The sequence below is a fragment of the Drosophila ficusphila genome, unplaced genomic scaffold, assembly GCF_018152265.1.
Source record: "Drosophila ficusphila isolate 14025-0441.05 unplaced genomic scaffold, ASM1815226v1 contig_198, whole genome shotgun sequence".
NCBI classification, from domain to species: domain Eukaryota; kingdom Metazoa; phylum Arthropoda; class Insecta; order Diptera; family Drosophilidae; genus Drosophila; species Drosophila ficusphila.
In genome coordinates this window covers 12,044,635-12,071,832 of record NW_025064092.1, presented here as the reverse complement: position 1 = coordinate 12,071,832, position 27,198 = coordinate 12,044,635, and the positions used below count along the sequence as shown (strand labels likewise).

At 48.8% G+C, this 27,198-nt stretch overlaps 1 protein-coding gene across 1 annotated transcript in view; it reads left to right on the top strand.

The window, feature by feature from the left end:
• Positions 1 to 26,800, top strand: part of LOC108097390 (pituitary homeobox homolog Ptx1) — a 32,123-nt gene extending 5,323 nt beyond the window's left edge. Inside the window, 6 exon segments of the mRNA XM_017199649.2 lie at positions 2,205 to 2,255; positions 8,339 to 8,559; positions 24,139 to 24,313; positions 25,477 to 25,950; positions 25,953 to 26,217; positions 26,295 to 26,800. Of these exon segments, the coding sequence (XP_017055138.2) occupies positions 2,205 to 2,255; positions 8,339 to 8,559; positions 24,139 to 24,313; positions 25,477 to 25,950; positions 25,953 to 26,217; positions 26,295 to 26,574 (1,466 nt within the window). The 3' untranslated portion in view covers positions 26,575 to 26,800.
• The last annotated feature ends 398 nt before the right edge of the window (positions 26,801 to 27,198 follow it).

Here is a 27,198-nt window from a genome sequence, read left to right as displayed (position 1 = left end):
AATTGCGGTTTAACTTCATCACCATAGATAATTTTTTACTTATTTGATTTTGGAGTGACATGCCTCAAAAAGCTTGTAGTTCAATTCCCTAGAAAACTGCATCATTGGTTGATTGTTTATTTTTATGTTTTGCAATTTTTATGACCTAACCCCTTATCAATTAAAAAAAAAAAATGGGTTTGCTGAAAAGTGATCAAAAACCAGCCAGTGGCGGATACAGGGGGGCGATAGGGGCGATCGCCCCCCTCAGCTTCTGAAAAAGGTGCTTCACTGGCGTGAACTTCGGAAACCTGCGTGTTACAGCGTGTCGCCAGTCCTTCCTTGCCCTACTTCTTCCCTTGTCTATCGCTCCTCCTAAGACTAACTAGCCTAGCATTGCTACATACGCATTCCGAAATCAGTATTCACATCGAGAGAGTTATAGAAAAGTTTTTAAAAAGAGGGAAAAGAATAATGGAATTCGCCATTTAGATTAAAATTAATTAATTTATTTGTACAGAGTGTTTTGAATAAAACTGCGTATAATTTTTGATTATTTGCCACCTGCTACTTGCATTGTTTAAAAAAAATTTTGATCGCCCCCCCCAGGCAGATACCTGTATCCGCCCCTGAAACCAGCACTTCTAGTAACCATAACTTTAATAATTTAAGTCAGATTGAAAAGTAACTTATCTGCAGTAGGTTGTGAGTAAGTTTACTTTAGAATTCCATAAAATTTTGGACTTTTGTTTTCGTGCGGTTTTGTATAAATTGGCTTTATTACCTGTATCATTTGAGTGATTGAACGTATAGCATTGCATTTTGTGAGTGTTTCACTAATTGACTTGCTTTTCCCTCACGACTCCCAAGTCTACTCGTATGTGGCAAGTTTAGGTCGCCGGTTGGCGATGCTCACGGTGCTCCCGACCCACACGCTCCACGATCGCCTTGTGCGGTCCGCTCTTAACCCCCGACTGCCCGCTATTTTCCGTATTTTTCCATACTTACCCCAAGCTCCGCGCCAAACGACCCACATCAGCCATTGTCGAGCGTTAATCAATTTATAAGTACTTCGTCACTTGCAGTCTCCCTCCTTTGTTTCAGCGATTCTCCACAGCGATTCTCCAGAGAAATTTCGCGCACATACTGCCGTATCGGGTTTCATCGGCAATGGCAATAGCAATCGCAATCGGAATTTCTGGTAGAGAGCTAATAAATGCGGTTTGATTGTCGACATAATAATCACCATCGTCGTTATTGTTGGCATATGTCGAGGTCTCATTCCCAATCCCATTCCCATTTTTATTGTGCTCGACTATGCGTCACCGTGAAACAATTGAGGGAAATGCCAGTCCGCGTCCCACTTTCTGCTCCATTTTCAGTTCTGTTCGGTTTCAAGCTCAAGCTGGCGGTCCGACCGATCCGATCCAGTTCTGATTCCCCTCAGAATCTCGAAAAACAAAGCCAGGAGCGAGAAACAAGCCACATCCACAGCAAAAGCGAAATCAAAAGCGAACTCGAACGAGTCGAACGCCTTGAAACAATGCAACTTCGGCCAGAAATTAGCGCGGTTGTCTGTCAAATTTGATTTTGCTTTGATATGTTACTCCTTCTCTCGGTGAAGGGGTCGGGGGGTCAGGGGGTCGAGGGGTCGAGGGGGTGGGACAGGGGCAGGGGTTGGGATTGCAAGGAGAGCTTGTCTCGATCTCGACACCGAGGTCGTCGATTTGCATTTCTGAGTATCGGCGACACGCAGAGAAAAGTCGGTCCCTGTTCAAAACTATATTCATTTCGGATGCTTCCCAGAAAACAAGGAACACCAGTTGTATGAAATGGTCTATATATATATATATATATATACATATATATACTTGAAGTAGAAGTCTCTAAAATGCTTCGTAGAAGTGACTCTGAAATAGTTCTCAGTGTATTTTCGCGAGCAAGGGGGTCGCCTTGTGCATGCAACACTCTCCTCCCGATTTCCTTGGCTGAGGGGTGTATTTCGGAGGTCCTCCTCTGGCTAATAAATGCAAAGAGTCCAACTGTACGGTGGGTGCTCGCTTTAAAGGCCACCGAAGTGGTTTTCATGGTGTAACTGTAACCGAATCTTTGATGCTGATTAATTAAGCTTTGAATGCCGGAATATATCGCTCTAAAGGAGTAGTAGACATAGGTACAAACCAAATGTAACCAGCTTTCTAACTTGAGTCCCCTCTTCATTTCAGGATTTCCCCAGCTGAAGAGCTTCGCCGCGGCAGCCGGAACTTGTTTGCCTGGTGAGTACGATCGCGGTGCGAGTGACCAGCGAATTTAGGGGAAGCCCAAAGGTAGGCCATACATCCTGGAGTCCTTCCACTGCAACTCGTTCTTCCATTCGGTGAAGGAAGTCGAAAAAAGCTGCATGTCCTTCGGCCAACAGGCCAACAGGGGGCGCCAGCTCGGCACTCGGCCTAATTAATGGGCATTCCTGCGCTTCATTTCGAGCCATGGATCCCGCCTCCCGAAGGTCCTGTGGCGGGGGCGTGGCCAAGGGCCAAGGGCACAGGGTGAATGGTGGATGGGGAATGGTGAATGGTGAATGGGGAATGGTGGAGGGTAAAGGGTGAAGCGTAAATTTCACATGTCGCGCACATAAATTCTCCAAATTGCTAATAAAATAAACAATTTAGCTAACGAAAAAACAAAAGGAAAACCCCACACGCACACATTTGCACACACACTTACACACACTTAAACAAACACACATGCGAGCGACGAAAGTCAAATAATGAAATTTCCATTTTCATTTTGTTGCATTCGTAACGGGCAATAAATATTTTCAACATACGCTTTTATACGCAATTTGCACGCGCATACATCTCTCCCCACATCCTCACACGTCCTTTCGTCCTGTCGTCCTGTCGTCCTTTCGTCGTCGTGTCGCTCCCTCTCGCTCGCACCGCATCGCGTCGTCTCTTTCCAACCCTTACCCCTTTCGACCGGAGCGAGAACACATAACCGGAGCGCACACATAAACTTGTCTAATAAGAAAGGATCTGGAAACTGGTTCGAAGGATGCCGAGCGGAGTGCTGGCCAGTGGGAGGGAGAACGAGAGGGAGAGAGGGAAAGGCCGCACTGAGTGTGCCAATAAATTGAAGCGCACCAAAAGCCAGGACATCGCCACAAACTGAGTACCTAAAACCGAAGCTGCAGGACATCTGCGTACATCTACTAAAGGCTTATTGGATACCATAATTAGTTGGCTGCTCGGCTCTAATGAAACAAAAAGAAAAGCTCATTGAAAGGGAGTTCCTCTAATCCTGCAGCTCGTTTCGAAATGCTTAAACTTATATTTTGTTGCGTTGTTTATTTCCCACTTTGCAGGGATAAGGAGCACATTTTTATTTAAGCACGAGGCTTCCTTAGATTGTTTTATCTAGGTCCTTCGCGGGGCTCTTGACTCCTTCTGACGAGATCTCGGGCCTACTTAATTGCCCTTTTGTCAATGGTGTAGCTGGTGTTGCTGCTGTTGAAGTTGCTGCTGTTGAGGCGATGTTGCTGCCGTTCATGTTGCCCCGACAATGTTGCTGCAGTGTAGTGGGCCCTTCTAAACTCTAATCTCTGGGCCCGGCAACACGAACTTGGCCACTTGGCCGCGCATTCTTTCCATTCTGTTTTTATGGGCGAAGTGCCCTGCTTAAGTCTTCCACTCGACGCCTGCATTCTTCCAGAGGAAAGCCGGGAAAACTCGCAGCTGGGGGGGGGAGGAGCAGCCACTTTTGAGCCATTTGCTGCGAGCAGATTGCAAGACAAGATTACACAAAAGCCGAGGAAAAGCGAAGGAGCCGAGAGACTGACAAGTAGGGCAATTTGCCTTGAAAACTGGAAGCGAAGGCTGTTGCCGGGGAAAGCGGGAGGGGGTGGGGGGCTGTTGCACCATCGTGTTGCACTTGTCATGGCTAAGATTTTAATTGGCATTTTTTCCTCCTTCGCTGCATTGTGTTACCCCAGGAGAATCCTTTGCCTGGAAGCGTGTCTAACTTTTATTTGCTGGCCATGTCGAAGCGAGGGCCCCCGGAAAATCGTTCGGCTTAATTGAAACACGCAGGACGAGCAACGCAAAGGAGATGTTTGGGCAAACACACGGCACACATTTGTACAAGTGTGACATGTGTGAAGCGAGACCAATTGCGATTCACGTCGTACCAGTTGACCGAATACGTGAATATGTCGGATGTCGGGGTGATAAAGCCGAGTTAACACTCACTCACCGGAACACCGGAACACCGGAAGGGGTGGCAAGGGTTAGCTACTATATACAGCCAAATCGATGAAGACATCAGCTTCTTTATGGAAAAGTATGTTGCAAAATTACGAGTCTTCCAATGGGTTGAATGCCAGCTCTTGGCCCAACTTCTTCCCAAACTGAAAACTCCAGTTTCCCAATCGACTTTGTCTGGAATTTATGCTGAAAACTCGCCTTGACATTGTCCGGCATTCGTCCCCGTCTAATTGCTCCTGTCTGCCTGCCTCCTCCGTCTCTCCCCGTCTCCCTCCCTCCGACCCTCCGACCCACTCGCCATCTCTTTCGGCATCCCTCTTGCCGTCTCTTTCGGGACAGGACTGCCGGATCCCTCGCTTCTGTTCCTGTTCCTCGTAATTTGCGCACTCAATGGAAAATTGTTAATTAGATTCCTTGCTTGTCGTGTGACTGCTTCTTCTTCGCTCCATTGTTTCCGCCCACTAACCCAACCAGCCACCCACAGCCACCCACAGCCACCCACTGCCACTCACTCCACCCGAATGGCCCAGGTGAAGGCAGCGTTTTAGCCGGCTTTGTGTCAAAGTTGGTTAACGTGATTGCTGTTGCCACTAACGCTTCTGCGCCGCCTCTCTTTTTTCACAGTGTTGGCCACTACGGCCAAACAAGAGCTGCAGTTCCAGTTAAAAATTTGATTAAACTGGAAATTTAGGCCAGTACTCTTCCGTCCATAAAGCGTCCTTATAGTCCTTTTGTGTTCCTTGCTTGAGAATGCAAATTGTTTTTATTTTAATTGGCTTTGAAATTGCCAGGTTTACAACATAGCCTCTAAACACTCCAAACTACGTATTGAACTATCTTAGAAGACAATCAGACGAATACTTAATTTAAATTAGGTATTAATACTGCGAGCCAGTCGCTTGTCGAACGAGTCCTGCGTCCCAGCATCAAGTACCTTCCGAAATCCACCTTCCGGCATCAAACAGCGAGTTATCAAAGTTGTTAATTGGAGCATTTACTGGTCCACTCGGCGTAGCCTCTTTCTGGTTTTTGCGCTGTGGCTTCTGTTTGATTCCTCAAGCAAATAATTCAATTTCATTTCTAATTAGTACGGAAAAAGCGTACGAAAAATAAGCGAAAACCCGAATGGCAGTTCACCCACATCCACACACACACCCACACAGTCGCACACATGCACAAAAACGCAGCCACTTTGGTGCTAATGCAAATTGCGAACTGCGAATGCCCCTTCAACGGTGACGTCGCCGCTGCCTCTGCCGCAGCCTCTGTCGGCGCCGACTGCGCAGCCGCGTCGCTGCCGCGTTGCCAACAACTCAGCCACTTTATTAGCGTATTTTGCCATGCAACTGTTTATGCGACACACATGCACACACGCACACTCGCCCACTCGCACACTAGCACACCAGCACACAGACGAGGAATTAGTCATTTTGTTGGTTACTTGATGCATGGCGAGAAATGGGCGGGGAAAGTGGGGGGAGGGGCGAAAATTGGGCGGAGAGTGCGGAGGGAGTGGGGCGGAGGAAAAGCCACACGGTAAAAATATTTGGATATTTATCGGGAGAATGTGTTAAGTGTGTTTTAGCTGAAAGAGGATCTTAATTAGGGGATCCTAATTAATGCGCTGATTTGGGAGGTATCGAAGGAGCTCGAAGCTCTAAGCTTCGAAAATAAGTTTCGAAATTTTAGCTGTTTTTAGCTGACACACTCGAACGTGCTTTTAGTGCAAGCCGGAACAGCAGGTTTCTCTCCCTGTAACTTTGTCTGACTAACAAAAATGGTGCAGCTTACAAAACGAGCCAGTGAGGGGAACACCATGGAATGAAACGGAAGGGGAAGTGGGGACTGCGATGGAGATGGAGATGGAGAGGGGGACGGCGAGAATGCGGAGCGCTGGGAAAATTAAGCAGCGGCGTGGGGCGAAAAATCCCCTTCAGAAGCGACAACATTTTTTATGCGCTTTTGAGCAAATTAGATTTCCTAATTAAATTTTCTAGTGAAATGCGCATAAATTTCATAAAATTCACTTGCCAGGCGAGAAAGAGAGGGAACGGAACGGCTTCCTTTGTGCGAAAGTCAAGCGAGCGAGACAGAGAAAGAAAGAGAAAAATAGAGGGGGGCGGAAGCGGGAGCGAGGGAGACCGAAGAATGTTGTCGCCTTTCATTTGGCTGGGGACATTTTCGCTCTGGCATTTTTCCCAGCTGACGTCGCCGACATCCTTTCGTCCTTCATCCTTCGTCGTCGTCTGCTTAAAGTAATTAACTAAGAAAATTTTAATTGCTAATATGTTGTGATGCATGTGTGTGTGTGTGTGTGTGCTTGTGTTAGTATGCACGTTGGCATGCTGGCACAGCTTTCAATGTGTGCGTGTGTATGAGCTCATTAAAAGCGCAGAGAATTTCGACGTTGCCTACTTTTCTGCGTTCCCGAATTAACTAATCACCGAGTTCGTATTTCTCAGTATTTATTGTTCGCAACGGAAATTGAAAGTAAATTCAATTATTATACAATGATGAAAACTTCTAACAGCAAACTATGGTACATTTATTTTCCTGATGCCGATAACCTTTTGAGTCCCAAGTTGCACAAGATAGGCAACACAAATAATTCACTAAAGTTGAAGAAAAATGAAACACAAATAGAGCCAAACTCAATTTACCGAAAATGCATTTCTCAAAAGTGAAATTGGTCGGGAATAAAGTAAAAATCGGAGCTGTGAAAAGCATTCGTTAAAATGAAGGCCTTTGTAGTGTTTTAATTAAATACTGACCGTGAAATATACACCCAATAATTGCGACCCTCGCACAGAGTTCTTTTTTGCCGAAAAATCCGAACAATTAAATTTCCTTTAGCATACCTTGAATTCCCCTAGTGAACTGCATTTTGCTTGGTAATTCAAGATGCAATTTTCGGCCTTCATTACACGCATTTTCACTAGCAGCTCCGGAGATATTTTTTACGCACAAATAATGGGAAAATCGGGCGGGAAGTGGCATCTAGATGGGGAGGGGGATGGGGTAGGGGGAGATGGGAATGGGAATGGGGTTCACTTGAACAACTCGTCAGCACAACAGCCTGCTTCTACTTCATTTTTCGTATCGAATTTCAATGCGAAATGTTTTTTCTGGCCGTTTATGGCTGCACGAATGTGGCTCTGGCGTGTGTGTTTTGTTTTCCGCACTTTTCCATACTTTTCCACATACTTTTCCATACTTTCCAAACTGCGGAGTGGAGTGGTCCAGACCACTCGATCACCGCACTGTGCATCTGTGTTTTCCGGGTGCTCAGGCCACAAGTTCGATTTGGCCAAAACACGGCCGCTTGCCAACCCTCGAAGGCCTCGAATCCGCCAAGTGGCCTCAATCCCGAGACTCCGACTCATCTCCAATCTCCATCTCCAGTCCCCGACTCATCTGCGTCCTTAACTCATCCTCAGGCCGCTCAACTCTGAGCGCGCACAGAGAGAAAAAGAGTGTGATTTGAGTGCGAAACGGATAACCGAATCCCATTGAGACTAACGAATAGTTGCCTAAAAGAGAAGCAGCTGCTGTTGCTTTTTCTCAGTGCAATTACTCCACTGGCAGTCATCGAAAACGCAAATCGCGCCTGTCAACGCCTGTCAGCTCCTTCCTTCGATCCGAGTCTCCATCCCCATTGCCATCCAGTGGCGTCCTCCTCCTCCTCCTCCGACGCTTTCACTTTCCCCGCTTTCGACAGCCTCTCAAGTGGGGTTTTCCTCGGAACAACAGTGATGTGTGTGACAAGCCCAAAACGAGCAGTAAACGTGAGCGCGAACGTAAGCGACAGACAAGTGGGAAACTAGATACAATTATTAAATATTAAAATAACAAACCACTGAAACCACTTCAAGTCGCGCTTCAGCGCCATGTGTTTTCCGGCACCGGTCGTGGGACTCTCGTCAACTAATTTGACAAGACTATATATATGTATATATATATCGGAAGTATCGGAAGGGGGATACTTGCCTGCCTTCAAAGAAACCGATTGGAATCGCTTGCTAGAATATGTTGCTTATTCTGTATTTCGTAACTTTACTTTCCAACATTAATGCTGATTGCAATTCGGACTCTTCCAGGCTCCCTGGCGCCCAAGGACTTCGGCATGGACGGGCTGAACGGCTTCGGCGTGGGTCCCAACAGCAAGAAGAAGAAAAAGAAGCGGCGGCACAGCCGCACCATATTCACCAGCTACCAGCTGGAGAAGCTGGAGGAGGCCTTCAAGGAAGCCCACTACCCCGACGTCTACGCCCGCGAAATGCTGTCCCTGAAGACGGAGCTGCCCGAGGATCGCATACAGGTGAGTCAGCCTTCTGCTGCCTGTTGGGTAACCCGATATGGGGCATTGTCTTCTCGCATCCAGAGCTCCTCGCTACGAGCTCTTCCCCAAAGAATTAACGAACTAATTACATCCGCCGCGGAGGTGTTTGCTGTTGGCAAAACAAAAACTCGGCCGCGCAATTTGCATTTCCCCTCGAATCGAGATCGAGATTGAGATTGAGATCGAGATGGAGATCCTTTGTCTTCGGTTCGTCATCTGCTTGTTTGGATGTCTTCGCTCTGATTTTTCACACCTCCTTCAGTTGGGGAGCTGCACTCCACTCCACTCCACTCGTCGTCTCGGCAAGCCAATCTTAAGTGCAGCTTGATCTCAAGTTCCCCGCATTCTCGAGCTCTCCTTCCCCACAAAACACTGTGACTAATTCCACTATTATTTACTGCATTTAAAAGTGGATTACCTGACACCAGCACATACATATAATTTGAAAACATTTAACAAATTTAACAGCAGTTCGGGGGAACACTTTCGGGAACTGGCACTTAATTGGGTTTTAAAGAACAATGTGGAATGTGCATAGGTAAAAGTGTGCTCAGCACTGCGAACAACGCAGAATCCGGAAATCATTTAACGTCCGCTTCACGCTGGGCAAGTGAGACGGCGATAGGGTGCGAGGGAGATGGCGAGGGAGGGAGCTGTGGAAGGGGAAGGGGGAACCACCGAGGTTTGGGGAAAAAACGTAGAAAATTTCAGCAACGTTTGCGAATTTATAATTAAGCATTTTAATGGCCGTTATTGTTCTAAGTCCCAGGACCGCGGGAGTGAGCGAGACAAGTATACCCTGTCTGTGTGCTCGCTCTCTCTCTGTGTGTGTGTGTACTCTCTGTGTGTGTGTGTGTGTGTGTGCTTGCATTGAGTGAACTTCAGTTAAGCCAAATTGCCACCCTTAAAAGCCGAACCCGAAAACGACTGTGTGTGTTTAATTAGCACTGAAAAAAGAGTAATTATGGCGCGATTTCTTGGCGAATTTGCCCTTTTTTTTACCACTCTCCCAGCTGTAAGTCCTGAATCGTCGAGCGGACGGGTTCGCAGTCGCTCTCCGGCTCTTTTCTGGAATGCTAATGGCAGGCACTTCAAGGATCCGGGCACTTAAATGCACGCTCATTTCCATATTACCATTTCTGGAGTAAGGCCATCGAACCCCGAAACTGATGATATACGTAATAACAAGTTGTTCGGAAAGCTTTCTCATAATAATAATAACCCAAAAGGATTTCCAATAATTTGCAGGTAGACTACTATAGTTTTGGTTATTACCCCAGGGCAGAATAGTCCGTTGATCGGTGGTCAAATTGAGCTGGCAGCCGAGTTAAGGCTCCATTCCATAAATCAGAGTTGCATCTGTTTCTGTGATCGCTGCTAATTAAACATATCGCCGGCATGCAATTCCACTAATTCCCCGGGCATCCACCGACCGCCCACCGCCCACTCGCCGCCATTCAACTGATATTCTGCAGCTGAAATTGAATTTCGAGTGTGTAAAATTTTCCAATTATAGACTTCGGAGAAGGACACCCGCACTTGTGCTGGTTTTGCTCTGGTGTTGGTGTTGCTGCTGCTGTGGCACTGTGCACAAGTGCATGTGTGTGTGTGTGTGTGTGTGTGTGGAGCACTTTGAAGGAGCTCTGGCATTGGGATTGGGATGGGATTGGGTTCTCGGGATCGAGATTGCTTGGGGGCACATGAAGCGTTGCTAAAAGCGAGTCCAATTAGTAGCATTACTACTAACACTTCAATTCTGGCCACTGGAGCCCCCTTCTTGCCCCCCATCACCCCCCTGCCGCCGTTCTCCGTCTCACTCCGACCCACTCCGACTTGGCAATAACGGCAATAGTCAACAAAAACAAGGAGCAAGGAGCACGGAGCACGGAGCAGGGAGCAGGGAGCAGGGAGCCAGGAGCGAAGGACAACTGAAGTGAAGCAATGGCGCCAAAGTACGGCCATTTTGTGTGCACAGCTGTGTGGGTGTGGGTGTTGGTGTGTTAGTGTGTTAGTGTGGGGTGTTGGTGGGGAGAGAGCGGGTGGAAGGGGCGAAGGGGGTGTGGCAAATCCAGGGCGCTTTGGAGCGTCGCTAGTTGTACATCAGTTTGTGGGAGTGGCTGGAGTGTAAATTTGCATTTAACGTTGTTTGCGGTGCCCACAAATGGAGTCTATCCTCGGCTCAGCCCCCCTCCCCCCTCCCCATTCCCGCTCCATCTGTGTGGGTTCACGTGCGTGTGTGTGGGTGTGTGTGTGTGTGTGTGTGAGCGGGGGAAAGGACTCAACAGTTAGACGGCCGCAAAATACTCGGAGAGACCGAAACAACCGCAAAACGATGCACGAGCACAAGGAGGACAAGAGGAGCCACGACCCCACCAATACAAGCAGATAGGCACTGCAAGAAAAACCAGTGTGCTTATACTCCGATGCTGGAAATTTGGAATGTTGAAGGAGTCAAGTGTTTCTTAAGGAGCCACTACTTTTATCCCAAAGTGATGTAGGCCATTAAGTTCCCAATTGCTGTACGTATTTACTGAGCCTACATATCCCATCTGAGCTTGTGGTTTTTTCTCCAGTGCAGGCACACGCACACAAAGACAGTGCCATTAAAAATAACAGCATTATTTGGAACAAAAAGCTGTAGAGTTTTGCCTTTTCGAAGTGACAGCAGCGGCGCCCGAAAAACTAACAACACAACGCAAAACATACATAAACAAACAGAAACACATACGCTCCGACACACACACACACACACCTCCAAGCAGACACTAATTCACACACACACGCACTCACACACACACACGCACACTGCCAAAGTTGGCTCGTTGAATGCGTTGCATATTTTCAGGCACTTAAGCTATTTTCCTGAAATGTACACACACACACACACACACATGCAGATTACCCATGCAGACAGCACGGCCACACCCACGCCCACTTCTGCGCCCCCTTGGCCCGCCACGCCCACCTTAACCCTGCGCCGAGCTAAAAAAGGAAACTACGACTACGAGTACACACTCCATATTGATTTTAATTGAAAAATTGTTAATTTTCCATGCCAGTAACAGCAGCACCGACTGCTGCCACGCCCCCACGCCCCCCGCATTCCGCCGCCACCCACTTTTTCCAGGCCGCCTTCCCCTTTCCGCCTTTCCCCCTTCGCCCCAAACTTTTCCTCGAACTTTTCGCTCGAGGCGAAAAGAGACGAACTTGAAGTGAACTTTTTGTGCTGCCAATTTTCGCCTGTGTGCGTGAGTGTTTGCTTAAGTATTGGTAAGTGCCTGAGCGTGTATGTGTGTGTGTGTGAGAGTGTATGTGTCTGTGTGCATTGCTGATTCTGCTCTGTTTTGTGTCTGGGTAATTACACGTTTCTGTGTGAATAAATTTCCAACCCCGCACGAATTTCGAGGCGGAATTATTCATCCGCTTTTTGAGTTGACTTTGAAAGGCCTCGATGGGGTTTTACCGCGATATAGGGACACTCTATTCGGGTTTCCAGTCGCAACCCACCAACTATGCTTCACTCGCAACCAAATTCCCAAACAGAGGTTTTGAAAAGGCAGGGGCAACGAATCCAAAACTACGGCAGTATTTCGAAGCAGGTACACAGCTCACACACATTTTACTGTACGACCCTTTCCTTTTCCGCTCGGTGCGCGGAATTCCTCTCAGTGTGGGCCGCAGTGGAAGTTCTACGAAACTAATTTACTGAAGTGTCGACGCGTTCAAGTGAACAAAGTCTCGATCGAGCGGGGCGACCGCGTGGAAATGGATGCGATGGTTGCGAGTGGGGAACAAGTCGTGGACTGTGGACTGTGGACTGCGGACTGCGGAGTCATTGGAGTAGCCACGGTCCTCCGATTGGCAGACAACCAGATCCCCGGACTCTGGCCTGGGAACCCGAAGAAACCAGACTTGCGGCAGACAGCTCGACTGGCCGATGCTGCCACTTGACGCAGCTCCGTCTGCACCGCCGGCGATCGAGTTACCCGCCAGTGCTGGCCGCTTCCCGATGAAAGTAGCCAACTGGCCAAGCTGAGATCACCAGGAATCCAGCGAGGAATTGATTAACATGCTCCTCTGAACCTCCAATCGAAAGTTACTGTGTTAAAAGCTATTGTTGCATACTTTGGGGCGCTCCTTTGGGAGTTTTCAAACCGCTCTTTTTAGAAGGTTTCGCCAGCTGCTGTGGGAAATAGCTATACAGCCAACCCAGCAGCTCTGATTACCTACCTCAGCTCTCCTTCGCTGCATTCTTCGCTCTCCACTCTCCATTCTTCGTTGCTCGTTCTCCAGTCTTCGCAGACACTCGCGCCCTTTCTCATGGTCGTGAAACTTCTTCATTTTGTTGACTCTGCGCGGAGTACCAATTCGTTTAAAATGGTATCAGTTCCAAGAAAAATATTATTTTTTCATAATTTCTGGAGTGCCTTAATCTGTTCCCTGTTGCCTGCAGTTCGATGTGCACAATCACGCCGATCGGCGTTCACCGAGTACCCGTTCTGGATTTGTTGTGTTCCTGGCCCGGCCTTCTTGAGTGAAACCAGGCGGTCTGGAGAGTCGGACCGCTGAGCTCCTCAGCTCCATCCCGATGGGAATGGGAATGGGAATGGGAATGGGAATGGGATGTTGACGGGCCCCGCCGCACAAAATGAAACGTCAATTTCAAGAGTTTTTCCTGGTAATAATTAGTAGCTGAGGTGGGCATTTAAATACTCGTCGTCTCCCATTTTCCCCACCGCTGCTCCCCTGCTCCCCCACCATGGGCTCATTCTGCGTATTTGTGTACAGAAATACTCGCCCGGCAGCCGAATAATAATGCATATAATTGCATTTTAAGTAGTTGCTGCCCTGCCTGGAGTATTGTGTTACCTTCGGGCTCATGTCAGGCATCGCCTGCCATCGCCTCGCCTCGTCTTTTCTTTTTTATTGTGTTGTATTCTTTTTCGGCGGGGACGAGTGGGTTTTAATTTTCCACACTTGGGGTTTCCAGGAAAACGCAACGGAAACGCGAACGGCGAACGGCAAGTGGGAGGCAGGGCTCCCGATCGAAAGTCCCCGAAAGAGTGACCTATTGAAGGGTATGGAAACTGGATAAAAACAGCAAGAACGATTTACAGATCCGCAAGAACATTACCATTTAAATGCTCTCCAATTAGTGTGCTTCTTACCAGTTAATAAACGAGAGCTCCGTTCGCGTACACAGCAATCAATTACCCCTCATTTCCGCCGCAAACAACTGATAATCGCCCAGTAATCCCCCATAACTTCCCCGGCGGATAAACAGAGTCGCGTTTTCCGAAGGGCCGAGGGGTTCGTTCGCCCTTCCACAAAGTCAATGGCAACAGTGTGCCACTGTGGTTTGTCCGAAGGTCCCCTGGGAGGGTTGGGAAAACACCCTCGGGGGTGGAAAGTAAAGCAGGAAAAGCAGGCAAAGCAACTAAAGCAAGTGCGTAACAAGTTCTCGAAAGGATGGACAGCAGCGGATGATGCTGCGATGACACGTGTAAGTGCAGCCACATTGTCGCAATTACACTTATGTATATCTCGGCTGGATTTGTTTGTTGTTTGTTCCGGGGGCGCAGAACCAGCACCAACCACCCACCCACCGAACACCGAACACCACCCAGGGCGCGAAAACGTGACCTTCTCCGGGTTCTGGGCTCTGGATTCCTGGTTCGGGGTTCCCACTTCCCCGGCGGACGGTAATGATTCGTCTTGCACGCACTCGCCATTACACTCACCATCTCCATTCCAGTCCACTCCACACTCCACACTCCACTCGCATTGTGAATATCATCGAACTTATTAGCGCGAAATGAGCACAGCGCACAGAGAGGCTGGTCCAACCTCCCAAAAGGCCAGACAGATCTCGTTCGTTCATTATTTCCAGCTCACTCGACTGCTACTCTTTCGGACGTGTCTTCAAGTGGGAAAGTAGCTCGTTAAGCACTTAGCGCACCAAATCGGGCAGCGCAGGCGGCGGGGGAAGTGGAAATGGTAGTGGAAGTGGGAGCGGAGGGCCTTTGGGCCATGGCTTTGGATCGGCAATTAGCCATTTGGCAGGGAGGTGTGCTCCTGGTGACGGACAGTGACTAAGTCAATGAATCGCTCGCTTGAATCTCTGTCTTTGTCCCTTTGGTGAATTGCTCTCAACGAAGAAGGAACTCCCTCCCTCCCGGAATCGAAAACAGATCACACAGATGGGCTGGTTTCTGACCGAAAATAGCGCGGGAAGACAACGTTTTGAATCACCTACAACTACAAGCCAGGCGGACGGTAATTATAGCACTTTTCCAAATCAAAACCCATCAAACAATTAGGCAAAGCCCACTTCCAATTCCAATTCCAATCCCAATCCCAATCAGAGGCCGAGGAAGAGGGCAATCTGTTTTAGCTCTCGATCGCCCGATTGAATGAGGCCTATTATCGCGTTTTGAAAGGCGTAATTATCGGATGACAATCCAAACGGAATGTGTTAACTCGCATTTGTATTTACTCAATAAACATTACCGCCGATCGTCCGGATTGGGCAACCATTCCAATCCAGTTTGCAGCTCCCACAAATGAACCTCGTTATTACCGTCCGATTGGACTCATCGAGTAATGAAAATACGATGGAGTGTGAGAACCGAGAACCGGGTGTTTGTGGATCGGAAAATTAGTCATTTGAAAACTGTTTTCGTTTGCGGGGACTTCCTGTTTGCCTTCAAGCTGAGGTGGGAACTCCGGTAGATGCCACATTTAAAAATAAAATTAAATGAATTAAATACCAATATCGGACAATCCAAACAATCGGTGGGTGTATAAATGCGAATTCCATAAACGAGCAGTTGCCATTTGAGATCGCCAGTCACTCGTCAGTGCATTCAACTCGAAAAAAGAAAAAAGAAGCAAGAAGCACTCAGGCGAGAAGATAGAGCGAGGAGCCCTGGTCACACTAATCACGTTCGCAGATTGCCCTGATCACTCTAATTCCGCAACTATGGCAAATTTCGGGCAATTTGCGCCGAATGCCTTTCACTTTTGCGGCGTTGTTTGCCCCCGAACAATGGGAGCCAAAAAAAGGAGAGGAGTGGCGAGGGGAGGGGACGGGAGGGGAGGGGAGGGGGAAATATAATTATAAATGTGTTATTATATTTTCACGCCTCGTCTGCGCGGAAAAGTCAACAGACAAAGTCTGGCGGACAGCGAGGGGTTAAACAAAAAACGTCAACGACTCCTACGAATTATTTGCAGAATCATCAAATTAAAGGTTTGATGTTGATTTCAACGAGCCCCGCAGCACGAGGATGAAGACGACGTTGCACACTACTCACACACACACACACACACACTCTTATTTATGTGTGTAAGATAAACATGTGTGTATCTGTGCGGATAAACTGAACAGTCATGGCCTGCAACTGGGCCCCCCCCGTCCGATCGAGTGTCTGTATAATTTCGGTCGTTCTCTCGAATTGGCTGTCATAAGTTTTGAGTAGAAAATTGGTGTGCAACAAGCACCGAGCGACGAGCAATAAGCAACAACAAATCCGATTTCATCTGGCTGTGCAAACAATGATGTTGTTGCTCTCGCCGGCGAAGGATTTCTTGATTGCGATAATGAGTTATACTTAATTTGCTCGCCCGGAGCCACTTGAGAGGCCAAAAAACCTGAGAGCCCCGGCCAAGGCTAAGGGAATACTTCTACCATACAAAAAGGGAATGGAGAGGACTCCTCAGAGGTTGGGATTCTGGATCCACCGAAGGAGATCCCCAGTAACACACTCAGTGTAGGCAATGCTTTTAGCTCGCCAACCCAACTGGTTTCCTTCCTGCCGCCGCCCTGTCCATTTGTTAAAAAAGCAAGCGAGGTTTTGACACTTTCATTGTTTGCCCAAAAGCTATCCAAAAGTTGGACCGAAGGGCCGAAGGGGTTGCTACCTGGCTGGGAAATTAGGCGCGGCCCTGCGCAATTAGGGCAAATAGTTTTCCGGGCTTTGGAAACCCGTTCCTTGATTGATGGTCACTCGCTCTTGGTTGCCATTGATTGATGGAAGGACCTCTTGTTTCATCTCGCCTTCTCAGTTCTCCATTCTCCTATCCCATTCTGCATTTTCCATTTTCCATTTTCCATTTGCGACCCACTAATCCGCACCTTTGTCTCTGGCATATTTTCCAATTTAGCGAGCCGCAAACGTAAAGCGAGGTCCGAGCACAATTGACATTATAAATCGCATTTCACGCTAATTTGGAACAACAAGTGGCTTAGGCGGCCGAGAACTTTACAATTTGGGCTTCCTGTTCCCCGGGGGCACTTGCTTGCCTGCTCGAGATTTCGAGGAAATTAATTTTATAGATTAGAACCTGCCCGCCGCCCGCCGCCCGCCTTTCCCCGGGGTGGGTGGCAAACAGGGGGCGGTTGACAGGGGGGCGGGACCACCGCCCACCGCCCACCTCGCCCGTAATTGAGGAATTGTCGGCGAATTATGGGCGCATTATGTGCGCGGACTCTGTGGGGCTGCGCAGCATGATCCAGACTATTTATATGGCGCAACTTAACCCGCAGGAGTTGTGCACTTTATCAACTGTTGCAATTCGGGGGCGTGGCGCCACGCGGCGATTCCTTCTGCCGCTGACACTTCAATTGGTTTGGCGCAATGCAAAATAAATTCACAAAAATGCGAGAGGCGCGGCATAGGCGAACTCCAGCTGCCCTTTAAAAGAGTCCTGGCGAAGGAGTAGGAATGGGATTGGATGCCATACTTGAGTTCACACAATCAACCCAAAGATCTTTGGCAAAACTATCAAGTATCAAACAAACTATCTGTTTATTAGAAAGGCTTCTAAACGAGTTCCTAGTGATTTGTTAGTTATGCTATTTATGCTACTCTTAACCTGAAACCACGAGTATCTTCCAGTTTACATTGCCCAAGGGTACCCGAAAGTTGGCCAGGCTCGAAGGACAACCTGAGCAGAGTGGGAGGAGTGGTGCCTGGGTGCTAAGTGGGTGGCACAAACAACAGGAGGGGCGGCAGAGAGGGGGGCGCGGCATGGCGCCTGCCACGATTCAACTTGGCTCGGTTGAGTTCAGTTCGGTTTGGCTCAGTTTGGTTTGGTTTGGCACACGCAAATCAGACAATTTGTATCCAGCGGCGAATATAATTGAAAAATGATTGGTTTACCATTAATGAAAATGATGATAACAACGCCAACAACAACAACCGAGAACAACAACAACGGCGACTGCTGTCATCGACAGACACCTGCAGTTGCGTCTTCGACTGTCGGGTCAACCGGCCATCGAACGGCTCTATTATGTTATAAAGTCGAAGTGACGGCGATGGTCGCGGCAATAACGAGCATAATGACGACAATGATAATGATGACAAGGCACTCGTTGGCAGTCAACAATGTGCGAATTCGGTGCCAAGTGAATAGCTGCAAAGAATGGTGTTGTGTTATCTCGATTCTGTTTCCCATTTGCAAACTACTTTACTTCTTCAGTTTTCAATTAGTTGTAATCGCTCCAATAATTTCCATTCACACGGTGTTTGCTTTCGGTTTGAAAAACAGAAAAGAAATCATCATTTTCTGATTTGGGATCAACCCATCAACTCGTTTTTGGTATTTGGCACTCAAACAAATCTGCTTGGGGACCTTCCATCCTGGTTTTCCTTGCCCTTTTCCTTCTCGGGGATCTCAGGGGGAGGAAGGCTGGAGTGAGGAAGGACTAACCCACTCGCCTCGTAATCTGTGTCACAGGACCTCGCCGGCATTGGCGCACGTCCGGCGAGGAATTCCTATTTTGCGTAGCTCTTCGAGGAACGCGAGGAACGCGAGGAACGCGGGCCTTATTAACATTAAATCGCCGGCAGCTGGCTGTCGCCGCAAATTGGAAATTCCATCATTAATTCTAATAAGATTATTAGTTCCTCGATCGAGCAGCTCGGCTCGGGGATTTGTATTCCGACACCTCGACGAGGTTCGAAGTCAGGTCCAATCAGCCGGCCGCAAGACTCCGGTTTTTCGGTTAATGCTTGCGGTCGTCGGTCGTGTGAATCCAAGTCCTGTGTTGTATGTATATAGTGCGGAAAACCACCACCCATCGCTCCCACTTGCCATTGCCCTGACAACGCTCGAACCCAAATCCAATAAGCATAAGTGTGCGCCAGAGTCCCGAGAGATCCGAGGCCATTGAGTGCGAAATGAATGAAATTAGCGCGCGTTAATCATAAACAAACGAGCGAATAAAGGTTTTCCCGGGCTGCAAATGGAAATGGAAGTGGAAAGGGTGCCTCCCCCAGCAGCAACCCTTTGTTCGCGGCGAGCAAACAACCAAAACAAACAAATTGCAACAGTTCTCACAGAATGCGGATACCAGTGAGGATGCGGATGCGGATGTGGATGCGGAGGCGGAGGCGGATGGACAACCTGCTGCGATGACACGCGCTCCACGTGCACTTGCCAATTTGGCGAAGTCTCCGCTGGCGATGATAACTACTCGACTGGGAAACCAAACTGGGAAACTGGGAAAGCAAAGCTCATTTGTGGCCGCACGCTTGAGCGGAGTTCTTAGATGAGATTTGCGATTTATGGGCTGGGAAAACACTCCCCCCCCTCCATCAAATGGCGGGAAAATAATAAGCCAACTGCATCAGTGGGGCTTTCCCGATGCAAACAACTCCACGGAAAACATGTTTGAGCCACCCGGATCACTTAGAGCACCCACTGAATGTTTCGTAATTGTTCGAGTGGCGTTTTGGCATTGCACCACCCACAAACCGCCCCTTTCCGCCCCCCTTCCGGCCCCCTTCCGGCCCCCTTCCACCCCTTCGATCTTCTAACGTAATGAGAAAATCGGTTCATTAATCACCCGGCATTTAAAACATCATTTGGCCGTAATTAATAGTTCAACGGCAATGGCAATTGCGATGCAGACTCAATGTCAAGTAAAGGTCATTAATATGACTCGCATGTGCAGTTTTCCTCGGGCTTTTCCACCCCCTCTCCCCCCCTCCCCTCCCCCTTCGGACTTCACCCCTCGACTCAGCCAAAGTCAAGCCTTCAGTTCCGTTTGCGTAAATTAATACTCGACTTGCGAACAAAAAACACTCCGAAAAATCATTTGGCATTTACATTTCTTAATCCGGAAAGCTGAAAAGCTCGCCGCCCTCTCCTCCTGCGGATTCTGCCCTCCCCTTTCGCCGCTCGGAACAAAAAGAAAAGTTCGCGGCCGTTAAACTCATATGAAAGTTGGAAATTGGAGTTCCTGCTCCTGCGGAAAACGGGAAAGACGGCGAGGAGGCAAAGACAAAAGGGGCCAAAGCCGACGGAGGCTTCAACGGATTCGCTGATACTCTTGCCAACGAGTTTGCAATATCCCCAATGGGATACTCTACTATTTAATTATCAGTATTTGTTGGAGTAATCATAACTAATCATCTGTAAGCATTTCTTATATGTATGCTCTATCATTTAGTATCCTATCCTGTTGTGGTTCTCCAACTTCCTCTGAAAACTATCATACCCTTCGGACGGAGTTCGAAAACCGAATTCCGCGAATGTCAATTGAATATTGCATATAAACTGCGGACTGTCGTTATGAAATTTCCGCACGCCTCGCTGCTCTGACTGACTCGCAACCACTTGGGTGGAGTCACCTCCCCCTTTAACCATTGAACGGATGGCAGCACCCACCGCACCACCCGCACCACCCGAAAGCCACCCAACCACTCAGTCGTTCGAGTTGATGAAGTAAACCAATAAAGGCCGCTCACGAACTCAAAGGCAAATCCCTCCCGAATGCAGGGCGCAATCGAATGCACAGGTGCACATGTCACCTGAAAAGGACGAGCGACGAGTCCTGCGACCCGTTGCATATGCAATTTGCGCAATTTTGCAGCCCCAGTGAGCAGATATTCGCCACCCAATCCACAGTCCTGCAACCCAGCAATCCTGCAATCCAGCAATACTGCAAATCCCACTTTGATGGGAATCGAGTGGTTACCCATTGAAAATCCTTGATTGGTTACCAATATTTTAATTATGCCGGAAATGACCAGAAGGCCTGTGACCTTTGTGCGGATGCATTCGACTGGTCGAGCTGGCTGAGTTGAGCAACCCCGAAGTCTGGATGGTGTGGAAGGAACAGATACCCTCGCTCCTTTTGGATGATATGAGGATGATATGATACTTTAAAATGTAATATACAGAATCCAACTTAGCAGCCGATTAATTGATTGTTTAGAGGAGAGCAGCTACCATTTGGAAAACCCACTCAGGGAGAACCCGGGAATCCCCTCTCGTGGTGACCTCATCATCGGTCAGTTGTGTTTGGCCAGCCAGCGGATGGCCCGATAAATCAAAAGCCATTTCCACCAACCGGACAAGGGGCGTGGCCCCTCCGGCTTCGCCCCATAAAACCTCCTTCGATCTGCTCACGCCGAACTCTGAACTCTTCACTCCTTGCACTCCTTGGACTCCTTGGACTCGCTGCGAGGATGGCCGATAATAATAAATTTTCAATCAGCAAATTGATGTCGTGATTCGCAGCGTATTGGAATCGAAGTTGAGACGGGAATGGTCAAGTAATCATTTAGCGGCAGATTGTCCGGGCTGTTATCTATATTAAAGTGGTCGGCATTATCCCGCCACCCCCGATGTCAGCCGATTTTGTATGGTGGATGTTTTGCGTTGCCATCAATGGATTACGGATTGATAATCTTAATCGATTCGGATTTGATTGAGTGACAAATAAACGTAGCCATGAATGGGGAATTGAATCCTCCTACCAATTAATAATCATTGCGGGCATCTTCAAAACAAATAATAACAAAGCATTATAACTGATACTTAGTAAATGTTTCAACTATATTAATGCCCTGAATAAATAGTTTTCAATTTCCCACTGCTGATTTTCAAGGGCACTTTCGGAGGCCCCCGCTTTTCCATGGCAGCGAATTTCCGTTTTGGAAATTTGTGGCATTTCCCTCTTTGATTTCCGCACTCAAAGAGCCCTACCGAAATTGTCGGCTCGCTTTTCCGGTCGCCACGCCGGTATCATAATGACGATTGGATCCGCATCTGCGTCGCCATCTGTATCTCTGTATCTGTATCTCTGTATCTGTATCTGTATCTGGATCTGTATCTGGATGATAGGATGTCGGGATGTTGATGTTGATGTTGCCGGTCTCCAAATTGCAAAATGATATAATTCAATGAGAGTTGATTAAATTATCAGAGGAGCCAGTGGCCTCCGGACGTTCGTGTTCGTGTTGCTGCCGTGCCTTCATGTTGCTGCTGTACTTGCGATGTTGCTGCTGTTGCTGCTGCTGCTGTTGCCTGTGTGCCTTGTTAATGAAATTTTCCGCTCCTTTGGCAGAGGCCCTCCATATCTGTGTGTGTGTGTGTGTGTGTGTGTGTGTGTATTGTTTACACCGGAGTGTGCCTGTATCCGTGTTGCCATTTATTATGGCAAAGTGCTGCTGGTGCTGCTGGTGTTGCTGGTGTTGCTGCTGCAGCAGCCTTTGTCTGTTGTTGCAGCTGATGACGGTGACGTTGACGTTGCATGATGAAATAACAAACCGGATTAATTTGATTTTGCAGACAGAAAGGGCCGAAAGGGCCCAAGATCCAGGCCCAGTTGCCATTTGCCAGTTGCCTAGTAGCTCCTAGTTGCCACTTCCCAGTTCCCAAGGCCCCAAGTCCCAGGGTCCAAATTCGGAGGCGGCTCCTTGCCAGGAGGAGCAAAGCATCCGGGTGTGTGGAAATTAATTTTGGCATCAAACTGTTCCGGAGTGCAGAGGGTAATCCCGGAACGGATTTATTTGCAGCTCCACGCCCGAGTAATCCGTTCGAGTCGCACGCTGAGTCACGCTCCTCCTCGCAGTGCCAATCGGGAATATAGAACTTAATCCCCGGAAATCGGGGAACAGGTAAAGGGCCCCGGGACTTGGGTGTTCAATAGTGGGTATTTATACCTGAGGAGGTGTTTATTTCGAACTTTCGCATTGTGCTCTCAACTTAAAGTGGCGCTTTAAATGCTGAATGGCAAGTTGCCAACAAATCCGCGGCCAGTTGTAAATCTTCCGGGTGGCACGAGACGCTCTCCTCTGAGTGGCTGCCCGGTAACTATATGCATAGTGCTTCCTATATAGAAGTGGCAGTGGTGGTAGTAGGCTATCTGGGAAGTCGGAGCTCGGAATCGGGGTCTGCCAATTTTTCAGGCAAGTTGATTCGCAAGATTTATGGGGCTCCTCGCAGGCAACGGAGAACCGAGACTGGTGACAGAACCCGAAGCCAAACCACTTTGTCTTCTCCGATGCCTGGCGGAGTTTCGCCTGGGCGGGGTGCCACGCCCACTTGGCCCACGGACTCCGTTCGATTCGCATCCTTTGGCTCTGGATTTGGCTTTGGCAGCCTGCTTAACCCCCTGTTGCCCCGAATTCCGAACTCTGAATCCCGACCCCCGAATTCCGGAATCCGACTTCTGCTTTCTGCTTTGCATACTCGCATTCGCATTCGCATTCGCATTCGGTCTTTATTTTCATTCTTTTTATCATAAACCTCCCCTCCGAGGGCCACTTCAGCTGGGGTCTACCCCCACCCCTTGACCCACCCCCTCCCCTCCCCCCTGCTGCTGATGCCGCCCCTCCCCCCGGCGCACATGACTAATAGCAGAACTAAACGATTTGATGGACCAGAAAAATGATGACTTCTTCCCAGCGCCGAGGGTCCTGATTCCGGGGGTGGATGTGGCTGTTTCTGTGGCTCTGCCTGAATCCTTTGGCCGTCCGTCGGTGTGTGAGTGTGCTAGTGCGCTAGTGTGTGTCTGTGTGTGCGGCAAATCCTTTTATTGTGACAGTTGTTGTTGCCCCGCCGGTCGCCTGCCTTTGTGAACAACATTTAATGTTTTCATACTATTATCGTTGCGCTGCGTTGCGTTGTTGTTGTCGGCAGAGAATCGGTTTAATGTTTCGGAAGATAATCTAATTTGGTCACTTATATGCGAATATGTATATCATTCGCCATTATGTGTGGCAGGCGGAGCGGAGCAGTGAGTGGGTTCTGGTCTGATGTCGCTAACCATGGCTGTCCGTCCCCAAAACCAGTGGCTCCTTTCGAGGGGGGTTGCTATTTACTATTTAAGTTATTTAGTATGTAAAAGAGGAGCCTTTCCATTTTGAAGAGCGATTAACACTCCCGTCTGAAACCCCTGCTGAAAAGTGAGCTTGCCACGCCCCTGCCTCGTGGCTTCCACTTCAAGTGGAAGGACATGGGCTTCTTACGGCTTATGGTCGAAGTATTAGCATTTAAAAAACATCCCATTTACATTTTCCAATCTGAATGGGCTCTTACTTAATAATTCGCAATTTGCATACCATTTTTCAGGGATCGCAGTGGCCATTGGCCACCGAGGAGGTCGGCGTCCATATGGCAAAGCACTTTGTAGGGATTTGAGGAGGGAAATGGGGCTTGAAGTTTGATGTTTGAGTAGTGCTTCCGATGGAAGTGGGATTCGCTAGCACTTGCAAATATCATCTACTAAATCTCCTTATATATCATCCTATTTTTCAGGTCTGGTTCCAGAACCGCCGGGCCAAGTGGCGCAAAACGGAGAAGGTCTGGGGCGGCAGCACGATCATGGCGGAGTACGGCTTGTATGGGGCCATGGTGCGGCACTCGCTTCCACTGCCGGACACGATCCTCAAGTCGGCCAAGGACAACGACGCGGTGGCTCCCTGGCTACTAGGTATGGAGCAGAAATGTAAATGCAACAATCATATCGAATCTAACCAGATAAGCACCCACTAACACTCTCCCTGTACTCAAGCTCGAACTCACAACTCCTCCTCCCGTTTAGTTTTTTAATAGATCCAATCGAATAGATATTATTAACGTGCGACCCTCGAGAATTGAACCTTTTCAACGGCTTTGATTTATTTAAAATCTCTCTTTTTAAGACAGCTGTTAAACCGACAACTTCCCAATAGCACACACATATCGGCGAGCCTTAAGGACGCTTTAATTAAATTTCGAGCCGCACAAAGGACATCGGCCCGGGGATTATAAAGAGATAGCGGACATATCTCTGGTTCTCCGGTTCGGGAATTGTGAGCATATTTGGCGAGCATGTCGAACCGCGCTTTTCCGCCTGCCGTCGCCGTCGCCGTCATATGTTGCGCACATTTCCCGGGAATGACTTTGCGGATTATCGGGGGGGAGTTGCCGGGACAAGTGGCACTGGTGGTGCCGCGGCTGGTTTGGGGTGGCTGCGCTCCTTTATTCGTTAATAATCGCTTAATAAATGCAAAATGCACACGCGACAAGGACGAAGGACGAATTACGAATTGCGAAGGGCGAGGGTCGGCCACTGAATTCCCGTTTTATGTGTGGCATTTATCGCTTATCTATTCCCATTGTGGCAGTGGCACTTCCCTCGGTGGTGTCAACTGGTTTCGGTTTGGGTTTGGGTTTGGGTGCTTTGTCGGATTTTACGAGCCAACTGACTCGATAATTAATTCCCAAGCATTCGCAGCCAAGTAGCCGTGGCCGAAGGTTTGCTCGAACTTAAGTGGCTTATCGAGGACTTAGCGGCTCCTTCGCCGGGGGAATAGTTCGCCTTTAATTAAGTCGATATGTCGAATTGCAGGGGCAATTGATGGGGAGGCAGTGATGGCTCCGAAATTAGTATTAAATCCTTAATTTGGTCACGCCATTTGCTCTGCTCTTTATTATTATTATTTGTTTATGGTTTCAAACCAACACACATACCGCACTCCATATCTATCAATTATTTATAATGAAATTTAAATTGCATAAATCCCAACTTGATTCCTTCCCGATCTTAATTATTAAATCCCCAGTTATCCATTACCCATTTATCTATTTATCTTTTTATTCACTTATTTACAGGCATGCACCGCAAATCGATCGAGGCGCAGTCCGCCCTGAAGGACGACTCGGTGAGCGACCACGAGGACTCGGCGGGCTCCAAGTCCGGCCACTCGGAGGAGCTCTCCCGCTCCCACTCGCGCTCCCTCTCGCTCTCCCTCTCCCGCTCCCGCGGCCGCGCTCTGAGCTCCTCCACCGAGTCGCTGAACGTGGTGAGTCCGGCGCCCAGCGCCACCTCCGCCTCCACGGCCCCGCCCACCTCGACGAGCGGCTACGCGGGGGCGGCCTCCTCGGCGGCGACCACGCCCACCGGCACCACCACCAACAGCTCGGGCAGTCCGCACATCGAACTGGGTTCCCCCTCCCCGCAACAGTTGCAACATCAGCTGCAACATCAGCAGCAGCAGCAACACCAGCAGCAGCAACATCAGCAGCAGCAACATCAGCAGCAGCAGCAGCAGCAGCAACAGGTGCCGCTCTACATGGGCGGGGGAGTGGCGGCGGAGTGGCGCCCAGCTACCACCCGCTGCTGGACGCCGCCAATGCCGCCGGCGCAGGAGCAGCAGCCTCCAGCAAGGACTTCCACCTGATCATGAACACCGCCGTGGCAGCAGCAGCAGTTGCCGCCCAGCAGCAACACCAGCAGCAGCAGCAGCAGCAGCAACAGCAGCAGCAACAGTCGCAGGTGGCGAGTGCAACACCCGGGCTGCATGCCCACCACTTGGCAGCGGCGCTCATGGAGCACGATCCCGACGCCTTCAGGTGAGTCTCTGGTTCCCAACGAGAGTGAATTTAAATGTCTGAGTGAATGTGAACCTGAATTATGTGTCCTGCTGCAGGAACAACTCGATCGCCTGCCTGCGGGCGAAGGCGCAGGAGCACCAGGCGCGGCTGCTGAACAACGGAGGACTCTTCCGGCGATTCGCCCAGGGACACGTGCAGGTGCAGGACTCCACTCTCTCCAGTGATATGCTCAAGCTCAGCGAGGAGCACAACAACAACCTGCCGCAGTCGCTGCCCCTGGGATTCCCCTCCCATCCGAGCTCCGATCCGCAGGCCAGTGTCAAGAGGGAGCTGACGGCCAACGGGGCATCGTTGAAAAGCTGCGACGAGGTCTAAGCCACTCCCCCTCCGCCTCCCCCTCCCCCTTACCAATCCCCACACCACAAAGCAAGTGCTACGAAGCCAAGGAGCAGCGAAACCAAAACAAGATAACCTTTTTTTTAATAGACCTAAGGAGCCCCACTCGCGGATTTAGCGTAGGATCTGTAACCAAGTATTTTAAACGGCGGCGCAAGCTGCTCTTAGCTGTAAGACACGAATCGTAATATTTTTTCAAAATCTCTCCATCCACTCAGTTTTTTTTTCATATGAGTTCAACTTTTGGGCACCAACGAAAGTTTAAGACAGGCCAACAGCGATGGCTGAAATAAAGATAAGAATAGATACAAATAATAGGGAGAGTTTTGCTTGGAGGATTAACAGATTTACTTGAAAGTGAAGTGTAATGTAAGATGCGTGTAGAATGTATAACACCCGTGTAATGCATAACATGGGTAGAATGTATGAAACTGGTAGAATGCGTAACATTGGTAGAATGTATAACATAAGTAGAATGTATAACATTGGTAGAATGTATAGCGTAAGTAGAACGTCTAATGTTATACAGTGTAGAGTGAACATGTCGAGTGAAAGATTTTAACGGAATTTATGACTCGCGTAGACATTCAATAATGTATTTTT